Source organism: Orcinus orca, chromosome 3, assembly GCF_937001465.1.
Source record: "Orcinus orca chromosome 3, mOrcOrc1.1, whole genome shotgun sequence".
Classification (NCBI taxonomy): Eukaryota; Metazoa; Chordata; class Mammalia; order Artiodactyla; family Delphinidae; genus Orcinus; species Orcinus orca.
In genome coordinates, this window is record NC_064561.1 from 10,685,752 (window position 1) to 10,709,857 (window position 24,106).

The 24,106-nt window shown below is 53.1% G+C and overlaps 1 protein-coding gene across 9 annotated transcripts in view; it reads right to left on the reverse strand.

Annotated features, from left to right (window-relative positions):
- The window catches only part of GATAD2A (GATA zinc finger domain containing 2A), a 101,049-nt gene that overhangs the window by 3,692 nt on the left and 73,251 nt on the right, over positions 1–24,106 (reverse strand). For 4 of the 9 annotated variants that reach the window (XM_033401354.2, XM_033401352.2, XM_033401356.2 and 1 more), the window contains exons 4-12: positions 12,511–12,643; positions 12,277–12,408; positions 10,343–10,432; positions 9,191–9,322; positions 8,874–9,041; positions 6,546–6,825; positions 3,567–3,865; positions 2,720–2,902; positions 2,329–2,524 (exon numbers count right to left, since the gene is read on the reverse strand). In XM_033401354.2, the coding sequence (XP_033257245.2) occupies positions 2,329–2,524; positions 2,720–2,902; positions 3,567–3,865; positions 6,546–6,825; positions 8,874–9,041; positions 9,191–9,322; positions 10,343–10,432; positions 12,277–12,408; positions 12,511–12,643 (1,613 nt within the window). The remainder of the gene's footprint in view (positions 1–2,328; positions 2,525–2,719; positions 2,903–3,566; positions 3,866–6,545; positions 6,826–8,873; positions 9,042–9,190; positions 9,323–10,342; positions 10,433–12,276; positions 12,409–12,510; positions 12,644–24,106) is intronic. The other 5 variants (XM_004277494.3, XM_033401359.2, XM_033401355.2 and 2 more) reach the window with 4 other exon arrangements.

Below are 24,106 nucleotides of genomic sequence, written 5' to 3' on the forward strand. Positions count from 1 at the left end.
TACAATGTTCCCAGCCTCTGCCATGGTAACCTTACACGTGGGGCAATAATCAGAGATCCTGTCATCTATCGGAACTATGAAAACTGAGTTGTTTACTACAGTACTATACAGAACACTGAAAAACTGCAAATGACTGACCTGTGCAACTGAGCAATCCAGTATGATGCAATACTATGCAGTCATTACAACTGATCCTGTCCTCAAAGTTTTTAATGATATGGTAACATTCTCTCATTAAAACATTAAGAGGGACACAGAATGCTAAAGACAGCACGATCCCTCTGTAAGGTACTTCCTATTTTTTATTATATATGTGCTGGCATTTACACACGTGTGACATGTGAGTGAGGAGGTGGAGGGGGGGTGGGGAGGAGAAAGTCCTGAAGTGCAACATTTGTTCTCCTGGGGTTGACAATGGCCACTGCCATTATCTTCTCTTTTTGTATTCTCCAAATTTCCACAATGAACAAGTATCACTTCTTTTTTTTGGGGCGGGGGGGAGGGCAGTGTGCTGCACGGCTTGCAGGATCTTAGTTCCCCGACCAGGGACTGAACCCAGGCCCCAGCAGTGAAAGCGCCGAGTCCTAACCACTGGACAGCCAGGGAATTCCCCAAGTATCACACACCCACACCCACCCTGCCCCCCACCGCCCCACCAGCCTCCAACCGGCACACTTAGGTTTTGGGCTGGCCTGCGGGAAAGGACTGCCCTGGAGTCTCAGCTGCAGCAGGGACCAGAGTCGTTGTGTTACCCAGAAGTATTTTTGGTGGGTTAATATATTTTGTGGAATAAATGTTCCAAAGTCAAATGCACCACAGAACCCTCCCTGTGCATCCAAGGCCAGCACTCCAGAAACCTGCTGCTAGGTCCTGCCCAGAAAGCCACCATCCAGAAACCCAGGGCAACCAGGAGTCCAAGCAGAACTCTTCTGAGAAACGCTGCTCTTAAGCCATGACACTTTCAGGTCTAATCCCACAAATCGTTGAACACAGCAACTATTTATTCCTTCAGATTCTCTTTCGAATGTTACCCTTAATACGAAGTTTTTACATGGTACTATCACTGTGCATACACGCGTACTCTCATATTTGACTTTCCCCACTTATCTCATGTACTTTCAAATTTCCCAGAAAAGGAACTTCTGACCAGTCTATGAGTTCTTAGCTGTAATCTTAAACATGCTGAACAAAAGTATCTCTGGTTTGTTTACAAATGCTCTCTGCTCTCCAGGAGGGCCAGATTCTTCTGCAGTTGGATGAACTCCCCTGAGCTGACTCTCCTCTAGAAGGCTCTGACATTTGGGCATGTTTATAACTCATGGTCAGCTGCGTGCACAGCCGGCTTCTGTGTTTTGTTTCCACCAACAACCCAGACTTCCCAGTTCTGACTAGTGAGATGGATCTCATGATGGCGCCTCTTCTTCCTAGAGCAACCCCGGCGTGGGGGTGAGGAGGGAGACGGGACACTTGGTCCAATGAGACCTCTCACCCACCTCCTCCTCTCAGCTCTTTGTGCCTACATTTCACTGTCCAATTACTGACGGACACAAGACATATTTAACTTTCATCCTAAGGCCAGCACATAAATAATAAAAAACAGGACAAATGGTATGGGGGATGACCCAAGGACAACCCAGGGAAGGTGGGGCTGTGGCAGACTGGGGAGTGACCACCTGAGTGTCTCCACCTCCCCCGGTTGTTCCTCAAATGCCATCTCCTCAGAGGCCTTTGTTGCCAACCTCAGTTGAAATCTCAGCCCCCGCCCAAGGGTCCCCCTCCTCCTGCCTGCTTTCTCATTCTGTTTTGCACTTTCTACCATCTGACCTGTCTAAGCCAGAGGGGCTGGGAAGAGGGTGCCCAGAGAGCAGGGAATGAAGGACACTGGGTGAGCAAGAAATGAAGTCAGTGTGCCGCGAAAGGTATCAATACACTGTAACAGCAGAATCAGACATTCTCTATGGCTGGAAGGGAGAGGGGGTGAGTTGGCAAAATGAGCATCTATGCTCACAGGGTCCACTGACGGCACGGGGGTGGGGGGCACTGCCTGAACGGGTTCTGTCCCCCATTTTGGGTCAAGGGCTGAGAGTTTGGGTATAGAGGGTGGAGACACCGAGGGTGATTAGTATTTATCCAGGGCTATCACTTGTTCAGGGCATCCTATTTAGTGAACAGAAGAGATGAAGCTGAAGAGTCCGAGGCAGCACGTCTGCAGGTTCAGGGCCCTTCTGCGCCATTACCTGTGCGTGTGCACGTCTTTGTTCAAAATAAGGAAGGGATGGACCCAACCCCAGCGAGGTCCCTACTCCGAGCCCCACGGGGTCTGCCCACCTGTACTCAGGGGCGCCTTCTTCCAGTTGGAGGTGGCGTTGCCCTTGCCAGCGTTCACGGCTCTCTCGGAATGTCTGCCGGTCCTGCTAACGAGGGCTGTGGCCGAGGCTGCATTCTGCAGTTTGGGTGACTGGCTGAACGTGTGCAGGATGCCTCGGGGCGTTGTGGCCGAGCCCCGGGACAGCTGGCTGGAGGCCTGCAGTGGAGAGAGGGTGCAACAGCTTGTGTGGGGAAGGGGGCAACAGAGGGCAAGATGCTCAGCGCAGCCGCTCCTTGCTCTGGCTGACCTCTTCCCACCCACACGGGATCCCTGAAGTCCAAAATCAGGAGACTAGGTAAGTTACACCGAGGCGGGAGGGTAGGAGGAAGGGAAAGAGAGAGAGACACACACAGACAGACACAGGCAGTGTGACAGTCGGCGACTGACGTGGTCACGGTCTGGGATGTGAGGGCCGGTTGGTGGTTCGGTGCAGGGGGCTCCCGGCACCGCAGTTCTGACCTGTAGCACAGCCCCGTTACTCCAGTCGCGGGCCTCTCCTGAGCGGAACGCCAACTTACGCCGGGGTTTTATGACCTACACAAACGGGGGTTGAAATCGAGGTCAGCACTGTCCAGAGTCTGGCCAAGGGTGATCTAGAGTGACCAAAGGGCAGCAGCTATGGCCGCTTGAGGCCCAGTCCCCACAGGATAGGCATTTCCTGAGGGCAGCGCAGCCACCCACTACGTAGGGATCTTGAGAAGATGTGTTTATTAGTGAATTACAAATGACTTCCAAGGACACAAAAAATTGCCAACAGGGAGCTTTGGGTCTATAGGGGGTGGGAAAGCAAAGCATTAAAAAAAAAAAGCAACCAAAAAAACTTGATTTCAAACTTGCTTCTCTCCTTAATTTAGCTAGAACGTTTCTTCCAAACGCCCCTTTTGTATCTCAATGTGGCTTTCAGAAAAGTCCTTTTAAACAAGAAGTGCTTGTCAGCCGGCACACTGCAAGTGAAAGCTACAAAATCTAAAGAAACTGCAAATTAGTATGTTCACCACCAAACACCACCATTAAATGCAATTTAGACACACAGTTAACAACCAGGCAGATGATCGCCGAGTGTGGGAGAGAATGTCTGAACATCCTGCCTGCTAGCGACAACTCCCTGCCAAGGGAACGAGGCCCCTCTCCTGGAAGGCGAGGCCACCCAGCCCATGCTCCCAGGCCACAGCTCTGGCTCCCATACCAGGACTCTCACCTGCTTCAGCGCAGGGTGTGGGGCGGCAGCAGGCTCGGCCTTGGCCTGCGCGGGGGCGGCGCCCTGCTGTAGGAGGCGCTGCTCGATCTCCTGCTCCTGCTGTAGCGCCTTCACGAAGGCGGCCTTCAGGCGGCTCGTGTGCTCCACCTTGAGTGCCTTCTTCTGGTTGGATGCCATGCAGTTCTCGCACATGATGGCGCCGCCCTTCTCCTCCCGCCAGCGGCATGTGAAGTCCGTCTTGCACTGTGCACACATGTAGGGCTCCCGAGACAGCACAACGGCGGCTGACATCCTGCCCGCTGCAGGGAGAGATGGGTGTGCCGCACGTCAGAGGAACAGGAACACCACAGTAGGAGCCCGGACTACCCCCCAGTGGGATATGGATGAGGGCAGAGCAGGGGCAGCACCCTGGGCCATGTGGCCCAACTGGCATCAGGACACCAAAGCCTCAGTCAGTGTTCGTTAGGCAAACACATATTGGGTGCCAACTGTGTGCGGGCACTGGGCCAGCCTCGGGAGGCTTTGCTGGCAGAAGCAAAGTTGAAGCACTTAAGAAAACACTGTGAGTTAGGCACCCTTGATACCAACTCTCAAAGACATCAGTGCTGTCAGCTTGGCTTCTCCCAGTCATCTTTCCTACCCACAGTGCAGACATTTCCAACCCTCCCGTACTGCGTCACCAGTGGAGAGGAGATGGTGACCACTCGAGGCCCCCACCTTGTGGTGACCGGCACCCTTGCTAGTGGGTGAGTTAACAGAGGACCAGTCATCTAGGCGAGTGCTTATGCCAACAGGCACTGTGCCTGGTGCCTTGTGGGTATCAGGGTGTCCAATTCTCACAACAAACTTCTAAGGGGCACACCCCACCCCACTGTCCTGAGGAAGAAACTGAGGCCAAGGAGCTGAAGTGACCTGTGCACAGCTGGTCAGCGGCAGGGCCAGGACACATACCCGGCTGCCCTGGGAAATGGGAACTTGGTGGCTCCTTGATCAGCTACAGGAGGGGTGACTGGGGAAGCCACAAAAAGCACCTGCTGAGGTGTGGGGTCGATACTTTTTTTTTTTTTTGCGGTACGCGGGCCTCTCACTGTTGTGGCCTCTCCCGTTGCGGAGCACAGGCTCCGGACGCGCAGGCTCACCGGCCATGGCTCACAGGCCCAGCCGCTCCGCGGCATGTGGGACCTTCCCGGACCAGGGCACGAACCTATGTCCCCTGCATCGGCAGGCGGACTCTCAACCACTGCGCCACCAGGGAAGCCCTCGATACTTTCTTCAATGTATATATGTTTGCCATCCAATGTGCAGTAAGGGGTACCTTTTGCACTCTGTTCCTATCTTTTCTGTGTCCAGCACTCCTGAGTTTAGTTGCCTCTTGGCATTATGGACCATGATGCCGAGAGACCCTTAGCCTCCCCATCCCGCCTTGGGCCTGGCCAAGCTGCCCCTAAAAGCTGCCCCTAACTGCTGAGGGGCTGTGCAGGATCTGACTCTAGGGGGGAGACCTGTCACTCCACGGAGCAGATGGGATGTTGCCTGCCCAAGCTGCCCAAGGCTCAGGGGTCTACACTGGGCCCCCAGCTCCAGCCCCCAGCCTACAGCTAACACGCTCTGGTAACAAGGGCACTTTTGCTTTCACACATCCAACCCCAGAGAATGGGGTACCTGCTTCCCAGGCAGCTGCAGCCTGCGTGACCAGTGCCAGAACAGACACACCAGTGCAGGGCTGTACTCAGTGTCCACCTGTGGCTCTGCGAAGTGTCAAGAGACACCTCAAGCAGGACTCAGAGCCTCCTCCCACAGTTAGGTCCTGTTTTTTGACAACAGGAGAGGGAGACAGACCCCTGATGAGAACAAGCGGAGACAGACTGGTCTGGGAGAGCGGGTGCCCAGCACAGGCAAGTGTAGGACGGGCAGGCATCGCCTCCTGACTCAGGCCTCCTGCCTGCCGCACTGCACTGGCCTTATAGCAGCATTTTTGCCAACTTAACCTTATCATAAAGGAGTCATTGAAGAGATCCAGACACATCCAGGCTGTGTCAGAGCCCACACCTCTCCCCACTGGGCCTGGCTCTGGTGCCCCACAGTCCCTCAGGTGGAGTCCACCTGGTCATCCCCTGCCCTGAAGAGGTTACAGCTCTGCCTCCTTCTCAGCTCTGAGCATCTGACGAGATCACGTGGGGTGGGGATTCAGGCTGGCTGCCTAATAAATGCCACCACGAGCTCAATCTAAGGGCAGAAAGTCCTCAGTTTAGCATCTGCTGGAGGCTCCCAAAGGGCCAACCTGACCTCTCACCTTTCAGTATCGTTTTTGCTCACTACCTTATTTATATTCTTTTATTCCTAAAACCCTCTAACATGCAGGTGTGCTTTCCAAACTACTTCCAAGGAGGGTAATAAAATGATCCTGGCCCGGGCATAGGTGTCCCTCTCCCACTTTGGAGACTAAGAGTGCTTGAGGCTCTGCAGAGTTCCACCTTTGCCCAACTCTCAGAAGTGGCCCCATCAGAAAGAAGGTGCCTATGGTACGTTTAAGAAATTATCTAGGGCAGGAGGGAGAAATCAGGAGATTGGGACTGACATGTAAACACTACTATACATAAAACAGATAACTGACAAGGACCTACTGCATAGCACAGAAAACTCTACTCAATATTCTATAATGACCTATATGGGAATAGAATCTAAAAAAGAGTGGATATATGCATATGTATAACTGATTCACTTTGCTATACTCCTGAAACGGACACAACACTGTAAATCAACTATACTCCAATAAAAATTAATTTAAAAAAAAAGAAAGAAATTATCTAAACCTCACAGCAAGCAAATAACTAATGACAAGATGTCATCCACAATGTGCCCCACAGCTGTGGGTACACAGCAGACATGCCAACATGTGCTATGCATGGAAAACAACTTGCATGATGGAAACTTCAGCAGCAAGAGATAAAAACGGCCCCAGGCCCAGGGACTCCTCACCTTGCGTCTCCAGCAGGTTCTGCACCACCTCCTCCAGGCCGACCAGGTAGATGAATTCATTGTTGGCAGCACTGGGTAGGAAGTTCATCTCAGGGGCGGGGGGCTTGGGTGGGGGGATTTCAAGCAGCGTCTTCTCCAGCTGTTTGCGCAGTGCAAGCTTGGCGGCTGCCTGCCGACTGGCTGGAGAATCAGCAGAGGTGACCACGGAGGCCACGCTGGTGGGGGTGGAGTTGGCCTGAGCAGAAGTGGCTGTCGTTCCTTTCAGCGATGCTGCGGAGGGCTTTTGGGAGACAATGACCTGGTCAGGGTGCTTGAGGCGCCCACCCTGAGAAGAGCCCAACCACGGCACCCACAGCCCACGTCGGCACCATTTAGCTACACTAAGTCCTTATGAAAGTAGCTCCAGGTCATCAGCACCATTAGCTATGCTAACAAATCCTTATAAAAGTAACTCAGGACTTCCCTGGTGGCGCAGTGGTTAAGAATCCGCCTGCCAATGCAGGGGACACAGCTTTGAGCCCTGGTCCGGGAAGATCCCACATGCCGCGGAGCAACTGAGCCTGTGAGCCACAACTACTGAAGCCCGCGCACCTAGAGCCCGTGCTCCACAACAAAAGAAGCCACCGCAATGAGAAGCCCCCACTCGCTGCAACTAGAGAAAGCCTGCGCGCAGCAACGAAGACCCAATGCAGCCAAAAATTAAAAAAATTTTTTTAAGTAAAAAGTAACTCAGAGCTGCTTGACATCAACAAGCAACAGGAAAAGCGCCATTAAACTAATTGCCCTATGAGATGACCAATCTTATAAATACACTTGTTGAGGTTTAGCTGATATCCAATTAACTTTAAAACCTGTAATTTGCTACACTTTGCCACCTGAGGACACCCATGAAGCCATCACCATGACAGTGGGTAGCCCCTTGGCAACTGTCCCCCACCCAGGCAGCATGGCAACTCTCCTGTCACTATGGCCTGGCTCTCCTCCCAGCACAGGTCTGGGTGGCCTCCTTCCTCAAAATGTTGCAAAGGTGGCTCACTGTGGCATCAATGGCATTTCCCTCATGAGCATCTTTGTGTGCCCCTGCACTTCACCTTTCCTGACCCTCACTGCTCCTGCATCATTTATCATCTTCTGCACCCCAGTGGCTGACCCTCCACCATCTCCTTGCTCCAGACCACTTGTCGCCCAACGTTATCAAATGCTCTCCCCCAAACTTGGAGCTGACCACGCCAGTGCCCTTAGCTTTGTGGCACTGAAGACACTTCTGGAAATAGAAGGAAAGCTGTGTACACCATCTCCAGGAAAATGCACACACCTGACAACTTGTATGTAACACATCATGGGGCTCAGGGAGCCCAGGACGGTTGCCCAGACCCCCCGCCCATGGGGTCTCCACAGCGGAGCAAAACTCCCCACCATAGAGGATGCCATCACAGCACCTTGGCCTGTCTACTCCAGCCTCTGATCAGCCAGTTCCTCCCTGCCCCTTTTGCAGGCTCCCCTGGCCCCACAGGGAGCACAGCCACAGGATCCATCCACCACTGCCTGCCTGGTTCCCATCCTCATGGCATGAGAACAGGGTATGGCACACGGTAGTAATTTGATCCGAGTTTATGGTGTGGATGAAACTGCCTGCCCGGGACGTCCCCATTTGGGTGGCAAGACTGTACTTGAACCTGACTTTAGAAGAGGCAGGGACGCTGCCCAGAGCCCTGCTGGCCATGATCTTATCTGAGCAAGGCGGGCAAGGATGCACCGTGCCAAAGGAGGAAGAGAAGCTAACTTGCACATCAACAAAAGCCCTTGCAAACCCAGTAATTTCATCTGTCAATGAGGATCATGCTTCAGCCTGCCCGCCCCTGGTCCCATCTTCCCCGCTCTGTTGGGTGGCGACAAACCCTCCCCATTTCAGAGGCTCTGTATGGAGGTGAAGGGATGCGTGGCTAAGAATAGATGCCCTGGTGCTGAAAGGACATTTGCAGACCTTCTCCGCACGTTTGTGCCTATAGAGGGGGAGGGTGCGGAGCGCTCTGGTGCCCCACCCTGAGCCTTCCCTATGTCAGCTCAGATCTCCACCCCTCCCACTCTCGGCAGCTATCCACCTCTGCTAGATGGCAGTTGGCAACGTAAGACTCCTGCCCACGACTTTCATGCACCAACTAGCTCCAAGGAGCTACAGTAACACCGTCTGCAGGGCTGGATTATCCAAGACCTCACCTGGCTCCAAGGAAGCAGGCAAGTCACGCCAAGCCACCCTGGAGACATGACTGGGTCCCAGGACTGTGGGCCATCAGAGGGGCAGCTGCGGGGCACACATATGACCCTCACCTGTGGGATGTTGACGAGCAGACTAGTGTTGGGGACGTTGGTGACGCGGATGAGGCCCTGCTGGATGATCCTCTGTCCCTGAATTTGCACACTGGGCACAGATGCCCGGGGAGCCAGGAGGAGCGGTGGTGGCCCTGTGCTGGAATGTTGTCTGATGTTGTGGATCTGCTGTTAGGGTGTAGTGGGGGGAGACAAGTCAACGAGAGGGACGACAGAGGGCGCCACAGGGAAAGAGCCCCCAACCTGAGAACTAGGAAGGCTCATTCTCGAGAGGTGGAGGCTGCCTGGGGCTTCCCTTAAGCCCTCACTCTGCTTACCTGGGCCCCCCTGACGAGTGGGGGCATGACGACCTGTGAGCTCGCCTGTGGCCCTAACTTCGAGGACGTCTGCTGCCCGCCACGGACCAGGGGTGGTGGGATGACACTGCCAGGCATCCGAGTTGAAGAGGTCTGTCAACAACACCAACCCTCAGATCTTACATAACTTTTTAAACAAACAGGTTTGCTGTTTTTGTAAAAGCACATACTCATTACCCAGAAAAAGGTGGTGGCGGAGAAGGAAGGGCAAGCTTGGACGAAGTGAGAGAGTGGCATGGACATATATGCACTACCAAATGTAAAACAGATAGCTAGTGGCAAGCGGCCGCATAGCACAGGGAGATCAGCTCAGGGCTCTGTGACCACCTAGAGGGGTGGGATAGGGAGAGTGGGAGGGAGACGCAAGAGGGAGGGGATATGAGGATATATGTATACATATAGCTGATTCACTCTGTTATACAGCAGGAAGTAACACAGCACTGTAAAGCAATTATACTCCAATAAAGATGTTTTAAAAAAAAGATTAAAAGAAAAATTAAAATGTCAAAAAAAAAAAGGGTGGTGGCAGAGAAAATAAAAGCTAAAATGCCTATTTATTCAAAACACAAAAGAACCAGGAACAGACTCTGACAAGAGCCACGCCAACCTGGGCTCACTCAGGCTTACTCAGGACTCTGGCCCCACCACAGCAAGAGTCCAGCTAACTGGGACCAGTACCACCCGCCTGCTGGTCTGAGCTGGGGGCTCAGGCCTGTTTGAGGGGAGGTGGGCCCCTGGCCTCTCTGTCCTATGGCTGGAAGTGGGAGACCTGCCCATCTCACCCTGTGGGCAGAGGAGGCTGTGAGCCGGGCTGGGACAAGGCCCCACTGGGCCCTCCAACTGCCCTGAGAGAGTCAGGCAGAAGGGAGCCCAGTCTGCCTAGAACCTTGGTCCTCTTCTCCAGTCTCTCTAGGGGTGGTCATGGGAGGGGCCCTCCGAGAGTCTGTGTGATTTGTTTATGATGTCAACAGGGGCCTGGGTTGGGTATGGGAACACAAGCATGTTTTATTTTTTGGGCTCCCACCAGACGGCCTCTAATCAGAAGAAACGAGCGGGCTTTTGCAGAAACTGGATCAGGGCTGCTCAGGAGCATGACGCAGAGGGAACACTGACCTGAAGTGATGGCTTGCCGGAAGGAATGTTCTGGGTGCCCCGTACAAGCGGGGGAGGGGTGGTCACAGAGCTCCCAGTGGAGCCTGCGGGCTGCAAGAGAGCAGGACATGCAGGAGATGAGAGGGCCACCAACCCTGCTCCTCCCACACGTAATTCTGACAGAAGAGCACTGCTTTTCTTCCTCTTCAAAAGGCATCAGGCTCTCAAACGTTCTGCTTCCCGCCTGCCACGTTCCTTGCAGCAGGAACTGACATGTTTGAAACAGATAAAGGGGATTTCCCTGGTGGTCCAGTGGTTAAGACTCCAGGCTCCCAATGCAGGGGGCCCAGGTTTGATTCCTGGTCAGGGAACAAGATCTCGCATGCCGCACCTAAGAGCCCACATGCCACAACGAAGATCCCACGTGCCACAACTAAGACCCAGCACAGCCAGATAGACAGATAGATAGGTAGGTAGGTAGGTAGGTAGATAGATAAATAAATAAATAAAAATAAACAAACAAAGGACAGATTTTCCAGCACCCTTTACCCTCCCACCCTGGGGGTGCTTGGCATCACTGTGGTTCAGGTGCCATCTCTGCCCTTCAGGGGACAAAAAAGGCTGGTGGTGGAGGCTGAGGTGAAGGACCCCAGGCTTAGGTTAATCCCAACCCTAGTGAGAAAATGTTGGGTCCAGGCACTTTATTCTTTTTTTCAAAAAAGATTTATTTATTTATTTTTGGCTGCATTGGGTCTTAGCTGCGGCACGCAGGATCTTCGTTGGCGGGACCTTTCATTATGGCCCAGGGGCTTCTCTCTAGTTGTGGCATGTAGGTTTTCTCTTCTCTAGTTGTGGCACATGGGGTCCAGAGCGCATGCGCTCTGTGGTTCGCAGCATGCAGGGTTGAGGCATGCGAGCTCAGTAGTTGTGGTGCACGGGCCTAGTTGTCCCGCTGCATGTGGGATCTTAGTTCCCTGACTAGGGATCAAACCCATGTCCCCTGCATTGCAAGGAGGATTCTTCACCACTGGACCACTGGGGAAGTCCCCAGGCACTTCTTAAAGTCACATATTCCACCAGAGGAGGGACACTGACAGACTTGGTTCACATCATCAATTCTTAAGCAATCAACAAGGAAACAAGTAATGAGCAGGCTCTGTCCATCGGGATATTAACAGATGGCAGGCTTGGTCCACTTGTTTACCAGGTGGGGGTGGGGGCTCAGCAAATCCCCAAGTCAGACCAGTGAGCGTCCCCCTGTCCTGCTCCCTTAAGGGGACACATGTTCTACACACTGTACTGCCTGAAGTGCATTTACTTTCTGGTTCACTAAGAGAGTGGTTAGAATATAAGGAAGGGTAGTTTTGTCACCGACCAGGAACCTTCCCAGAATGAGACACCAAAAAAGGACAAAACAAACTTGACCTTGCCTTACATGGTAAGGTGCATTTAGAAGCAGCACAAGGAGCCTGAGGCATCAGGGGAGGTTAACAGGAGTAGAAGCTCTGGGGCCGGGCTATGGTGCACCCTGTGGCATTCAGCAATCTGTCCACAAAACCACAGCGGCCCCTGCTGGCCAGAACATTCATCCACAGGGCAGAAGGCCTTTCTGAAAAGGGGTCTGAGACAGAGCTGTGCTTCCAGCATGGTCAAAGATGCCTGCTCTCCATTTCCTTGATGGAGTCTACAGGGAATGAGGTTTACATACTCAGATCCAGAACATACTAGACCAAAACGTACTCTGATATCCTCTAAGCTAAATCCAAAACATGAACTTGAGTCTGCAAATTTCCAATTCAGACCCCGTTCCTATGCCCCTAAGGAAACCTGACCCCTCATGACCAGTCTTTCTGGCTCCTGGGGCAGCAGTGGGCCAAGGAAATGACCATGGCTTTCTGTCCCTGGTTCTAAACGACTCTCACTGACCACTGAGGAGGGAACAGACGCGCACATACCTTCTGGGTGGTAGTTTCCTTTTGTATTTGACTCTGCCGCAACTTTTTCAATAAAACGAGTTTTGCTTCTTCTAATCTTAACTCTTCTTTTAGTTGCTTAATCATCCTTTCTCGTTCTTCAGGACTGCTTTTCTACAAGGGCAAGAGAACAAGGGTTGAGGGGGAGAGCTGGGGGCCGGCGAACACAGGCTGTTCCACTGCGAGATGGTTCCCCAGCATGGGGACAAGGCTCACCATGAGGGCCTCAGTGCTGGTCTCCTTCAAGGCATCCTCGGTCAGCCCATTCACCCTCGGGCTCGCAGGCTGCTCGTTGTCAGAGAGTACGATCACGTCGGGCGAAGGGGCTCTCCTCTCGGACTTCATGTCACTGTGGAACAGGAACAGTCACAGGTTACTACCAGAGCGTCCCGACTGCGCTGGACGGCGTCCCCTAGAGCCCCACCCCCACACCCCGCAGATGCCTGGATTCAGACGCAGACACAACAAGGTGGCAGCAAGCAGGGCTGCCTCACCAGACCTCCCCACCACCTGCCCACCCAGGCTGCCTTCTCTCACCGCACTCACCACGGGGCACTCAAATCTGCCAGTTTGCGGCTGAGCCCTTCAAAAGCCGGGACTGTTCTTGGTAACCACTTCTGTGTCCCCCGGGCTGAGGATGCCTACGTGTCTGAAGGTGACACCGTCATTTTGAAAAACACCACGGCTCCTATCTCTACCATGTAGCTCAGTACTGAATAAAAATACTGGGTCCTGAATCTTGGGCCTCTTGCTAGGGCTCCTACCTGCCCGTGTTGGAAGCCACCTGATGGGGCGTCCAGCTCCCACGCAAATCAGCCTTTCTTTGCTAAACCCAGACTCGCTAACAGCCCTCACGCCCGTCCCAGGAGACAGAGGGGCTGATGCACATGTTGCCGGCCTACATTCTAGCTCCCCAGCATGGGGTGCCACCACCTCACAAGGTGGCCAAGGCTGCCTGCTAGATAGTCCTTCCTGGGCTACACGTGGCCTCTTCACCCTGCCAGTGGCAATGTGGCAGTAGTGGCTGCATGTTTTGAAACCGACTGGAACATGGAACATTTTCTCTCACAGATCTGGGTACTTTCCACCCACCTGATCCACTCACAAACTAGTTCCCAGCCACCTCTGCCCATTACCCTCTGCCCTCTTACGCCAACCCTACCAGCCAAGTCCCCTAGGACATATATGCACATCTAGTGATGCTGGACTTCTGCTCTGGCATTGCTGACCCCACACATAAGGACCAACAGGTCCCAGAGACGGTGCTTAGTCCCGAACCAAGCAGCTCTGTTTGCTGAGGGCACAACATAAACTTTCCCTTGAGATATGGCCTCAGCATTTGTGTCGAAGGAATCAAATCCTTCTATCAGCAGGAAAACCAGCCAAGGACTGAATGTGTCCACTAGGTGGCACTGTGGCCCAAAGAACAAACTCGATGAAGTTAACTGGGAGTAACACCTCAAAGTTGTCCCATTCCTTCCGGCTGAGCGGGGACAGAGTTATAGATGGAGGACTGGTGTTTTAACAGCCCACTCAACTGCCCTTTCGATTCCCAGAGTGAGCTGTGTCTTCAGGGAAGGATGGGCACAGAGGACCAGATACTGCATTCCCTAACTCCCGTAGCCCCTCAACCCGCAGTGTGCTTCCCCTGGCCCCTCCTAGAGCAGCATGGCTGCTGCACCTCAACAATCCCAGACCTGACCTGATTTAACCAGCACAGCTGCTGGATGGTCTTCCAGAAAAGAGACCAGGAGAGTGAACAAAAAAAGGCTTCCATTTCAAGGTATAGAATCCCCTCACTGTGGTTAGCAGCCCACGTTCTCAAGTCCAGAAATTGGCTGGCTGTCTATAAAGTAACCCGGGATGTCTCACTAGAGCCTCATCAAACTAAAAACCAATGCAATTCGGGAACCACCACACTTTCAAGTCTCCGTGTCTCCCTGCTGACTGCCAACTCTGCCCAAAATCAACTTTAAAGATGACCTCGGGGGACTTCCCTGGTGGCGCAGTGGTTAAGAATCAGCCTGCCAATGCAGGGGACACAGGTTCGAGCCCTGGTCCGGCAAGTTCCCACGTGCCGCGGAGCAACTAAGCCCATGTGCCACAATGTAGCCCCCGCTCGCCGCAACTAGAGAAAGCCCGCGCACAGCAACGAAGACCCGATGCAGCCAAAAATATTAAAAAAAAAAAGACCTCGGGGCTCCAATTCCGGGTTCTGTGGACACGCACACAGGCACTAAGCAGACACGAGGCTCCAGCACAGGAGTGCAGCCACTGGTCCCAGCCCAGGTGGGTTCCCAGGCAGCTGGCTACACACGGGCAGAGGAGCAGCCCAGGCAGAACCACATCTGGAGTTACAAACTACAGGCGCTTCCTGAGCAAGAGCGCTCTGAGACAACGGTAACTTGCAGGGATTTATCACTTTTTATCACCTCAATGAGGATGTGCACGCCTTCCAAAGGTGAGATGTCTAATAAAGCTCAAATTTGCCTGAGGGAAGAGGGTAGGGTTAGGGACTGGGACCATGTTGAAGCTGAAGCTCCCTGAGATGGCCACTCTGACCACAGCACTCCCAGGTCCCATCTTGGACTGAGACTAATCAATAACTCGTCCAAGAGATGACATCACCTCCCATCAATGATCACTCAGCATCCCAGCAGCCAGCAGGGAGTGAACTTCCTGTATGCTAATCAGGCCACCAAAAAGTCATGTGACAAAGGCATTTCCCTCTTTGGTCATGTGACCCTTTAACTGTGCCTTCCAACGTGAAAACCATGGCAACAGCCAGTTCTAACCAGTTTGTGACACGCAGCCTTCATTTTGAGAAGTGAGGTAGGGTTCAGGTGCTGTCAGGAAATGGAGGCGCCAGCTCACCCTGGGGCTGCCGGGCTGCAGGCATTTCCTGTGTGGTGCCGGCCCGTTCGATTGTTACAGGGACCTGAGTCACCTCTTCCAAACACAGAAGGGTCACCAGCCCCGCTAATTTCCAAGATGAAAAACTTTCCTAAGTTCAATTTTAAAGCAAAGGTGCTTCAAGGCTCTCATTACTTTCCCAGAGGGTTCTTTTAATTCAGGGAAAAGAACACGCATTTGACAAAGGCTCAAAATTATTGTGGGCATTCTTTTTTTAAAACGTATTTTAAATTATAAAACCATTTAGGCCAGGAGAACAAAGCAGAGGAAATCTAGCCGAACATGCCAGGGGAACAGTTGTAGTGGCCAGGTGTACTGCCTCAATCCAGGGCAGCTGCCTGGGCACCAAGTTTATTTAGAAGCTATATGATTTCAGGGCAAATTCATTAAGCCTATCCTGCCCATCTTGGGAACCCTTATATAAAATATTATGATCCGGGGACCTCCCTGGTGGTCCAGTGGCTAAGACTCCACGCTACCAATGCAGGGGGGCCAGGTTCAATCCCTGGTTAGGGAACTAGATCCCACATGCTGCAACTAAAGATCCCACATGCTGCAACTAAAGATCCCACATGCTGCAACTGAGACCTGGCTCAGCCAAATTAAAAAAAATTATGATCAGAAGAGATTTTACATGACCGACAAAAATCCCTGGAAGCAGGCTAGGCTGTTAGCAAAAATGGTCTCACTACCTCCTCCCCTGTATACCGGCCGTGGCTAAACAGAGTTCTGTTACCTGCCCAGAACTTTCACCAAGTTTCCTAAAGGGAAGGCAGGGATTATAAACTTAACTCATGACAAGATCCCTCCATTCACAGCACCAGACTACCATCCCAGCTGCTAACCAATTAGTGGTCAGTGTGAGGTTAATATTTACTGTCTCACTGGCCTGTGCCAGGGGAAGCAGTCTCAAGGGAATGCAGCTCTGACCTTTGCTGTTCTCAATATGGGCCTGCCTGATGTCTGGGGAAGGCACACTTGATCCACACTCATTCATTTACTCACTCACTCCAATTTGCTGAAAGCCAACCTAAGAAGCAGGTGCTTTGTCAGGTAGTGGGGAGAAACCCCTGGATAAAAGCAGTTCCATCCTTAGGGTCGACCAGGATGGGCAGACACAAAACCAGGAGGGGGAGGGGCAGATGGGAGTGGACCACCACCTGCCTCAGCCCACTGAGCAGCAGAGCAGCTTCACCAAGGCACGTTACTACCCCAGACCTGCTTGATCAAAGCCTGCACTTTTATAAGATCCCTAAGATGCCTGCACACACTAGGGAAGCCGGGGACGAGGGTGGGCCAAATGAGGCCTGGGGACAACAAACTGCTCCTCAGGGCTAACCCAGGGAAGACAAGCAGCGCTGGTGGCCAACTACTCCCTGATAGAACCCTCCCTCTTCCCCTCATCTTTTGGGCCTGGCTGGGCAGGGAGGGGCAGGTGGTTGCTGTTTGCTGGGTATGGCAGGTGCAGGGGAGAGGCTTTTCCAGACCCAGCGCCAGTTTCAGCAAACATTAGTCTTGGCCCCACCAGACCCTCCCCCAGGGCATTCCTCCCTCTAGAGCCCATTCGGCCCTCCCAGGCCCACAGCCTCTCCAGCCCTCAGCCCCTGAACTCCAAGTTGCTGCTCACATGTACGTCCTGTCGTGAGCTCCTCCCACCCTCGCCACCATCCCCTCCAAGGAATGTTCCTCCGTCATATTTCTCATCTCCCTTGTGAGGCCCAATTCACACTTCAAGATGCGCTTCAAACCACCTGTGCCCTCAGAAAAGGCCCCGGCTGGCCAAGCCCCGCCCTGGGACCGTGGTCAGCACCACCCCACTGTGCTCACGGGACCCGCCCCCGCAACAGCGTGCATGTCTGGGGCAGCCTTCTTCGCCCTGCCTCTAACTGTCCATCTTGGAGGCAGGGAGCTTAGGGCAAAACTCTGGGAGCTTCCACTCAAGGGCAGCACAAGCCTGAGCAGAGGCACTCCCCTGACAGAGACCAGCTCACTCACCCTCACCTCAGCAAACTATCCAAGAAAGTGCCTTGCCCTCCTACAAGGTGCCATTATGGCAGCCCTGCGCTGGCTCAGTTCACCCTCCCACAGCCTCCCAGGGTAATGCTGTCATTGCGCATTTGATAGGCGGGTTCCCCCACCCAGGGCTGGGGCCAGAGGTCACCACAGGCATAGCAGCCAGGGAGCCATGGTCCCACCTGGAGCCATCTCCACAATGCTGGGGCCCTACAGCTCCCGGTGAGGGCCAGGATGCTCCTAAGGTGGCCCGACAAGCAAAGGGCTTCCCACTTCCCCAGAGCCAGAGGGACAGGACCCTCCTCCTAGTGCCATGCTGGGTGGTGGACAGGCCACAGGGCTTCCTCCCAGAGCAGGCACTGTGCACCAAGCCTACACACACTGAGGGGAGGGGGAGAGTCACACCCTTACAAAACCTCTCACTTGGTTCTGCCTCTTGCAAGTGAGAAGCCCAGGGTAGGACACTTCCCCCTCTGTGCCCCCTACAAGGATGGGGACAGTAATTCCTGCCCCACTGGGTGGGGTTTACTGTGTGAGGTGAGACCTCAGTGCCAAGGAGGCTCAGATGCCGTAGGAGGCCATCAGGGCAGTTCAGGCCCCAACCTCTCCTGAGGCAGTAAGGGGCTGCTTGTTGTGAAGGTCAACTCGGCACACAGCAGTCAATTGGGTAACACGTGAATATTCTCAAACCCGGTGAAGACAGAGATTGGGCCTGCTCTGTGGGTGCTCAGATGACACAGCTGGTGTGCACCTACCTCCTCCTCTTCCCTGCACCTGGTTCCAGGATGGGGCCTATGAGTTCACAAGGAATCTGCAATGCCTGTAGACTGACCGATCACCTCGCACATGTGAGCAGCTCTTTCCACACGCACACAGATGCTGCACTGGTAAAGGATGTGCAAACTCACTTAAAAGGATTTCTGGGGCTTCCCTGGTGGCGCAGTGGTTGAGAGTCTGCCTGCCAATGCGGGGAACACGGGTTTGTGCCCCGGTCCGGGAGGATCCCACATGCCGCGGAGCGGCTGGGCCCGTGAGCCATGGCCGCTGAGCCTGCGCGTCCAGAACCTGTGCTCCGCGGTGGGAGAGGACACGGCAGTGAGAGGCCCGCGTGCCGCAAAAAAAAAAAAAAAAAAAAAGGATTTCTGAATTCTGTGTCATTATGTCTTGTCAAGCACTAGGCCCTGGAAGTCCAACTCCTAACCTATGAGTCCAGGACTCTGGTGGATGTTAAGGAGGAGTCCTAATACACCTGGTTGACAAAACCCTGTACACAGGACCACTGCACTACACCCTTACGAGGCCATCCATTCAGTCCTGAAGAGCACCGTGGAGGTAGCTCATTCCAAGTGATCCATGCCTCCCCATGCTCACGTCCTCGTGTCCGGTCCTATCCCCAGGATCTGGGTTAGTTCTGTGGCTCACTCTCTGAGGCCAGGAGTGAGGAACATAGAGGAAGCAACGATGCAAGCTTTTGAAGCAAGGTCACAGCCTCAAAAGCTTGTGCTTGTGACTTCCCTGGTGGCCCAGTGGTTAAGAATCCGCCTGCCAGTGCAGGGGACACAGGTTCAAGCCCTGGTCCGGGAAGGTCCTGCATGCCGCGGAGCAACTAAGCCCGTGCGCCGCAACTACTGAGCCTGCGCTCTAGAGCCCGTGAGCCACAACTGCTGAGCCCGCACACCTAGAGCCTGTGCTCCGCAACAAGAGAAGCCACTGCAATGAGAAGCCTGCTCACCACAACGAAGAGTAGCCCCCCTGCTCACCGCAGCTAGAGAAAGCCCGCGCGCAGCAACAAAGACCCAACGCAGCCAAAAATAAATAAATAAATAAAAACTAATTAATTAAAAAATAATAATTAAAAAAAAAGCTTGTGCTTGGGCCCTTGGAACATTTGCTCTGAGAGACCACCCCAGAGTAGGATGCCAAACTAGCTGCTTGCAAAGAGGGTCACAGACACAGACACAGAGATGGGCCCAGCCATCCTACATGAGTAACCAAGCCACTGGGGACACCCAATCCAGCTGACGTGGGACTACAAAGATGAGAACTCAAGAAGCTGCACCCAGCTGGAACCAGCAGACCTGACAGATGATGCTACACCAATACAGTTACTTTAAACCACTAAACTAATGGGGCCGGCAGCCCAGCTCTGCCCCCAGTGAGCTGGCCTACGCCACTATAATGCCATGGCCTCCCTCAGACTCATCAAGGCCACCTACTCTAGACACTACAGTACCCTGGGAGAGAGAAGGTGGGAAAGAAAAGGTTTACTCAAGTAACCATCCCTGCTGAACCTCAAATCCCCCCAAAAGGACCAGCAGTACTTCTCTGCACACAGAGGCTGCCCGGGGCAGATGCAGACTTGGGAAGGGATTGGAGCATAGCTCTAGGACTGCCCAGCAGGAGCACAGGGCTGCCCAACAAAGAAAAGGGGGTGTATATACAGAAGGTCCCACAGGAGAGGAGGGGGCCATCCTCAGGTCTGGGAGCCACTACCAGCGGCTTCAGGCACTACCGGGAGTGGTGTCTGAGTCAACGCTGGAAAGCAATTCCATGTACTTAATCCAATGAGCACTCCCATTCCAGAAATACTTCTAGAAACGTCCTAAAGAGAGAAAAATACGACGTTTATCACCAGTTCCCAGGTTAGTCCTACTACCTGGTAACATTTCACTGACAGTTCCCAGTTGCATATTGGGCATCGCCGCAGACACACACCACTGGGATCTTTCACAGCCGTTTGGGCATGGGAGCTGCTCACTGGGACCCCATGACACCCCACCCTCCTTTCCCAAGGGGCCCCATCCATTCAGACACACCCGATGTGATTAGAAAGGGAACCGCTGCATGCAGACACAGGTGCGCCCCAAAGCCGAACTCTTGCTTGCCCTTGGGGTTGGTAGGCACTGACGGGTGCCTGGTCCCTGCCGCGCCCCCCAGAGCCCACCTGCTTCCCGCCAACCCCAGCCCCTCAGCTCCCTCGGCTCCCTGGGCTCCCCTGCGCAATTCCCCCAATTCCCCCTCGACTCCCTTCTTGGCATCCATTACCACTTCTCCCAGCACTGTAACTTGACACCCTGTTGGCTGGGATGTCAAGACAAAAGCCCAGAGCCTGCTTTGTGGGGGCCAGGAAGTCAGAATACATTTTGCTTCTAGGCCACAGAGGCCATGGAGGTGAGCAGCTGGGACAGGATTTTTGAAACCCAGCCATAATTCTTCCTGGAGACTCCAGGTCCGGCTATCTCTCTGGGACTCCATTATGGCCCACCCTGCCATGGCAACAGCCGAACATCTCGGAAGAAAGGAAGAGAGCAAGTGTGACCAGGGTCTGGTCCCGAGAGCCCATCCCCCAACCAGGGCCCCCAGCACAGAGGCGGGCAGTCCCAGGGCAGAGGCAGCTGCAGTGGAAGAGCACTGTGCCATCAGCAAGGCCAGGAGGCATCCAGCCTGTCCTGCTGGGGATCCTTCTAGGAACACAGGAGCCCCCAGAAGTCACACAGCCTGGCTAGGGAGACCCAGAGGACCTCACTGGGACTGGAAGCAGGGATAGGGGCCAGTTTTGGGGGCATGCAGAGTCGATGGAGAAACATGCCAAGAATGGGCAGAAGGGAGTGTTCCCTGGGCCAGCAACTGGCAGTGGCCCCACAAAAAGACCCTGACATCAAATGGCAATGGGACAGCCTGCAGGGCCAGCACCCACCCAAGGAGGTCACTGCAGCATGACCCTGCCAGCAGGCAACATGTTCCAGTCGGGTCACCACCAGGAAGGTTAAATCCGATTCAGCACGCTCTCTGCTCAGAAATTTAGAAAGGGGCACTTATTAGAAATGACCACATAGTCAGAACTGAAATGCTGACTTATGTCAGATTTGGGAAAATCACCCAGGACATTTGCTGACCCTTTTTGATGGCCATCCCTGTGCCAACCACCAAGATGCATGCTTCCATGTGATCGTCTCAACTGCTCAACTGTCACCCACATCACCCACATCCACAGGTGCGGAAAGAGTCTTAAGAGAGTGATTTCCTGAGGTCACACACCCATGGCCTGCGGATAACCTGGGCCCACAGCAGGCCCAGTCTCCTATGGACCTCTGGCAGGCCTGGTCAACTCTGGCACGCCAAGGTCTGCCAGGTGTACTCCACAGTGCACTGGGACCTGGGCCTCCTGTCCTAGTCAGACCAGCTGGGCACCCATAGCCTGAAGGGGGCTAAATGGCATCCCAAAAAGGAGATGCAGGGCAGGAAAGGGTAGGTCTCACATAACTGTCAGCTGAGGCCTCTAACTCAGGTTATCAAATACCATTTTTGGACTAGGTTAAAAAGGGGAAAATATTTTTATTTATACTTGAAGGATGCTGGATAGCCACCAGCATCTGCATGCCAAGTCTCTGAGGTGATAAAGAGATGACAGTGCGAGGACATGGATGTGGTCCTTGGACTTGACTGGGAAACAACTCTTACTACACATGGACCGCTACCTGCTTGAGGAAGCTGCGTGGGGTTTCAGCACTCGGGAATCCAGGCTTCCAAAGGGCCTGGGCCTGGGGAATTAAGGTAAAAGGAGTGTGGGACCCCTCTGCTGGTCACAGCACTATCGCTAGCATCGCCTCTTTGCTCTGTCACCGTACCCGCATGCCAGGCCAACGTTCCTCCAGGGAGAAACTCAGGAGCACGCTGCAGCACGGAGGGACTCCCTACACCAGATGAACCCAAACACACCTCCTGGGATGCCAGCTTCCTCACCGACTCACAGCAAGTCAGCTGTGTGCAGATGAAACCTCACTCGAGAAACAAACACTGTTTTCCAGCTTGCAATGACCACAAACTCTTGTGATAAATAGAAAGTGCTCTATTTGCCTGGAACTTTCTTGCCCCCTCTTAAATATCTGTGTTTCAAACTGCTGGGTCCTGCCCCTCCACGCCCTGGCAAATCCCAGGGGATGTCCTCCCAGCACCCACCCCACCTGACCTGCCCCAGCTGCTCTAAGCAAAGCAGCTGTGAGACTCCGCCCAGGTCAGCCATGAGGACTCTGGGGGGCTGGGCACTCGTCAGTGGCTCCTGGGACCTGGCCCAGTCACCAAACCTCAAAGAGCTTCAGTTTCTTCATCTGCAGAATGGGATGTCACTGACCATGAGAGGATGCTGTGAATGGTAAAGGGCACAGAAAGTGCATCTAGTCAACGGATGATGACCCCACCTCTCTTCCCCATCCTTGCAGAACATAGTAATGTGCACACTCAGGGCAGCCCCCATCACCTTTTCTGCTATAATTTAGCTCTGAATTGATTCATCTGGCCACTTTCCCTGCAATCCGAGGTCTCTAGGGACAAGATCCCAGGCTGAGGGCTTCTCTTCCTCTCACTGTCTGACCCCATCAGGCCATTAACCACTGTCCTGCCTGAGTGTGAGCTCAGAGTCCTGCCAGGCATCCTTGCTTGTGCCCACTGTGGACAGCCTGCCTGCGGTCCTCCCAGAGTGGTCCTCAGGACCCCTTCAGGGGCTCTGCCAGGCTGTTGTAACATCAAGATGACATTTGCCTTTTTCACCAAGTCAGGAGAGCTGCACCAAACTGTGCCAAGACTCACAGTGTCATCACGCTGTAGGCAACGCCCTGCATGAAGTACAAGCTATTGATTTTATTAAAACTCAAGCATTTGAGAACATGTCTTTTTAATATTCTGTGACAAGATAAAGCACTCCTGTTGCATACAGAAGCAGAACAGATATGCAGGAAAAAAATCACACGTTTGAGCGTTCATGATGCTTGAAGGAAGGTCGGACAGACATGCTGTGGTTATTCAGACTTGGGTGTCTGGCACACACTTTCCCCAAAATGGTCAAAGCAAAGCCTGTTCACTTCAAGGAAAACAACCGATAATATGTCACTAATGATAATGTCTGAGCTTCCAACAAGCAAAATGTAGAATTTTGGAAAATTTGTGAGCCCAAGAGCTTCCCAACAGATCGGATAATTAACTAATCTGATTCCGCGATACTGTAAAATGAAATATATCAGTATTTGAAAGATCTCTGTAACTCAGTAAACTAATATTTTCTAATGTTCGATGGTATTACAAACTCAAACATGAGTAAAAGATCATTCAGGGAGAGAAAAAACAAATCTAGGCAGAAGAACCCAAAATAATTTGTGTAGACGCTCCACTCTCAAGGTGGAGCATGACTCCGCATCCCTTTCCTTAGGTGTGAGCTGACTTCCTTCCAAAGGGCACAGCACAGAAAGGGAGAAGGAAAGTAACTTTACAGTGAAGACACCTGACATACACCCAGGTGATCAAGGTGTGACAAGTCACACTGATGGCACGTGCCCTGGACACATGTGTGATGAGAAGGGCACTTCCCCTCTGAGGTCCTCCTCTCCAAAACCCAGTCCAACCATGAGAAAAACACCAGACAATTCCAACTGAGGGCCATTCTACAGAACACCTAACTCCAAACTGTCAAGGTCGTCAAAACCAAGAAAGTCTGAGAAACTGTCTCAGCCCAGAGAAGCCTAGAGACATAACGACAAAATGTCATGTGGGATCCTGGAACAGAAAAGGTATGTAAAAAAACAGGAAATCTGAATAGACAATATAGACTTTGGTTAATAGTAATTACTCGTGACAAATGTTCCACAGTAATCTGTTAACAATGAGGGAGACTGGGAAAGGGTGTGCAGGAACGATCTTTGCAAACTTTCTGTAAATCTGAAACAATCCTAAAATTTTTTTTTAAATTCTTCTGTTCAGGGACTTCCCTGGTGGCGCAGTGGTTAAGAGTCTGCCTGCCAATGCAGGGGACACGGGGTTGAGCCCTGGTCCGGGAAGATCCCACAGCCACGGAGTAACTAAGCCCGCCACAACCACTGGGCCTGAACTCTAGAGC